The sequence below is a fragment of the Acanthamoeba castellanii genome (genome assembly GCF_000313135.1).
Source record: "Acanthamoeba castellanii str. Neff unplaced genomic scaffold scf7180000084761, whole genome shotgun sequence".
Taxonomy (NCBI): Eukaryota; Discosea; order Longamoebia; family Acanthamoebidae; genus Acanthamoeba; species Acanthamoeba castellanii.
In genome coordinates this window covers 158,659-161,280 of record NW_004457596.1, presented here as the reverse complement: position 1 = coordinate 161,280, position 2,622 = coordinate 158,659, and the positions used below count along the sequence as shown (strand labels likewise).

Sequence of the window (2,622 nt, the reverse complement as noted above, 5' to 3'; positions counted from 1 at the left end):
CACCCCAAAGTAGGGCCACAAGCGATCCACATCAAAGTTAAGGCTGTCAATCACAGCATCACCGTTGGCATAGGTACAGGTCCCTGTTGTGGTGGTACGTGCGCGGTTAATGAACGGTGACCACCGTGTGTGCGTGTGCGGTTCGTCGTACCGTTGACAGCCTGGCTGGGCTCGCAGTCAAGATCGAGCTCGTGGAACTCGTTGACAGCCAGCACCTCGGCGCCGTAGTAGGTGATGAGACCGTAGTTGGCGTAACGCAGAGGGTACGGAAGTGAGCTCGCCCCGCGGAAGTACCCGCTCATCAGCAGGAAGAGCGAGAACATGACCTAAAGGCACGTGTGCGGCGAGATCAGTAATCAGTATGTGCTTGAGCGGCGCTCGGTAGCATGTGCGTGTGCGGTGGTGCGTGAGCGTACCGCTGAAAGCATGTTGGCAATGCCCACGTCATAGAAGAGCGAACACAGGAAGAGGCCCACGGTCTCACCCGTAAACAGGAACGCCAGAGCCACGCCGTAGAACACGAAGAATCGCCAACTGTGCAGTTGTTCACGACACACAAAGAGTGAGCCTATCCCTTCATCACAAAGTGGATGTGGGCGTGGGTGTGGGCGTACGCGTCTTCCAAGCTTAGCCCGATCACGAAGTAGGTGAGGCACGAGCAGCCAGCTACGGAGATGAGCTGCGCGTTCGCGGCCGAAAGCAATCAACGTCAACCCCCAGCACCGCATCGAACAGCCAACACACAAAGACAACGTCGGGGCGTACGTCGAGCGGGATCTCAATGGACATGTAGGAGAGCATGAACGTTGTTGTGCCGTAGAGCCCGTCGATGCGTTCTCGGTAAAACACATTGCGCTCTCCCGGGACTGCACGCGTTGGTTAGTCAAGACGGCCGCGGTGAGTGCGAGGCAGCGCCCCTTCGGGCAATCGAGCGACGAGGTGACGACGTACACATGGCGATGGCGTTGAGCTGACCGACGAACAGAAGCGAGAGGACCTCGTACAGGAAGCCGAGCTTGTTCTGTACTCCGGTTTGGTCGTTGTCGATACGCAGGAAGCAGATGGTCATGATCACCGCAAAAGCCATCACCTGTTGCAGCACACGCCACCAGCGCCCAAGCCATGTTAGCGGCACACGCACACGCACACGCGCACGCGCACGCGCAGGTACCTGGGTGAATCGGGTGAGCGCAGCCTGCGGGTCGCGAAGAAGGTTCCTGTAGGCTCGCCGAACGAGGATCGGATAGGCCTTGTAGGCGGGCAGCGCCGACCGCAGGGAATACATCTTCTCCTCCTTCTCGGCGTTGAGGTTGAGCGCCCGCGCTTCCTTCTCCTCCTGCACCTGTGGCGTTGAAGAACGAAGCACGAAGCACGAAAAACGAAGAACGAAGCAAATTAATAAATTAATCACAGATCACGGGAAAATTGTGTGGTGGCGGCGGCTCTGTTACCTGTTTGAGTGTGTTGGTAAGGTCTTCCGAGTTGGTCCATGCCTGGGTCAGCGTCTCCAGGCGGTCCTTGGACTCTTTCTCCGCTTCTTCGCTGCGCGGGTCGACCGTCATCAAATCCACTGTGTGCGGGCGGGGGAGGGGACAAGATGGATGAGCGGAGGTGAGCGAGACAGTGATGTGGCTTCGCGTACGGAAGTAGTCGGCGGGATTGACGTGGCTCGGGCAGACGTAGCCCAGCTCGTCAAAGTACGCCAGAATGTCCCTCGCCTCGCCAAAATAGACCACCTCGCCTTTGGAGAGGAGCAAGACCAGGTCGAACGTCGACATCATCTCGGAGCGAGGCTGGTGGATGGTGCAGATGACGGTTCGGCCCTGGAGAGTTTATCGTGTGTGTCGTGTGTCGTGTGCGATAGCGCGTGTCGCAGAAAGCGTGTTGGTAGCGGCGGCAGTGAAGCGACAATTTAGTGAGAGCGAGCGAGCAGGCACCTGGTGGGCAATGTCGAGCAGGGTGTTCATCAGTTTGTTGGCCGTGAAGCTGTCCAGGCCCGACGTGGGCTCGTCCAAAAGCAGCACGCCTACAGAGCGGGAGGGTGGTCCACAGAAGAACGTGAGCGACAACCGAGTTGACGAACGTGAACCCATTAAGAGGTGGGGAGGGGGCAACGCATGCGTACTGGGGTCGGTGAGGAGCTGCAGCGCAATGGACACGCGGCGGCGTTCGCCACCGCTGATGCCGTGCGAGTTCTCGCCTCCGATCTTCGTGTTGGCACAGTCCTTCAGGCCCAGCTCCAAGATGACATTTTCCACCTGCGCGATGAAGTAAGCCATCCGCAGGCAATTGCCATTTAGCATTATAAATAAATAAATAAATAATGAATAAAAACGAAAAAGAATTTGTATTAGGCACATAAAGAAATAAATAAATAAGAGGCCGAGGAGGTGGCGCACGAGCTCGAGCTTCTTCAGCTTCGGCATGCTGGTGGGAAGGGAGAGGAGACCGGCGTAGGTGAGGGTTTCGCGAACGGTGAGGTGCGGCAGAATGTAGTCCTACAGGCGGGCACCAAGGGTTGCGTAGCACACACATGAATGAGACGTGTGAGAGGGTGCACGCGACCACACACGCGGCGCGAGAGGTCCCGTAGGCCCATGTCGAGCGCACCTTTTGCATGAC

The 2,622-nt window shown here is 57.6% G+C and overlaps 1 protein-coding gene across 1 annotated transcript in view; it reads right to left on the bottom strand.

Annotated features, from left to right (window-relative positions):
* The window catches only part of ACA1_228260 (ABC2 type transporter superfamily protein), a gene marked incomplete at both ends in the record, with an annotated part of 3,261 nt that extends 835 nt beyond the window's left edge, over positions 1 to 2,426 (bottom strand). Inside the window, 12 exons of the mRNA XM_004346480.1 lie at positions 4 to 83; positions 152 to 326; positions 417 to 534; positions 615 to 679; positions 766 to 866; positions 952 to 1,090; positions 1,172 to 1,342; positions 1,452 to 1,570; positions 1,643 to 1,736; positions 1,938 to 2,026; positions 2,126 to 2,258; positions 2,400 to 2,426. Coding sequence (XP_004346530.1) covers positions 4 to 83; positions 152 to 326; positions 417 to 534; positions 615 to 679; positions 766 to 866; positions 952 to 1,090; positions 1,172 to 1,342; positions 1,452 to 1,570; positions 1,643 to 1,736; positions 1,938 to 2,026; positions 2,126 to 2,258; positions 2,400 to 2,426 — 1,311 coding nt within the window. The remainder of the gene's footprint in view (positions 1 to 3; positions 84 to 151; positions 327 to 416; positions 535 to 614; positions 680 to 765; positions 867 to 951; positions 1,091 to 1,171; positions 1,343 to 1,451; positions 1,571 to 1,642; positions 1,737 to 1,937; positions 2,027 to 2,125; positions 2,259 to 2,399) is intronic.
* Positions 2,427 to 2,622: the final 196 nt, after the last annotated feature.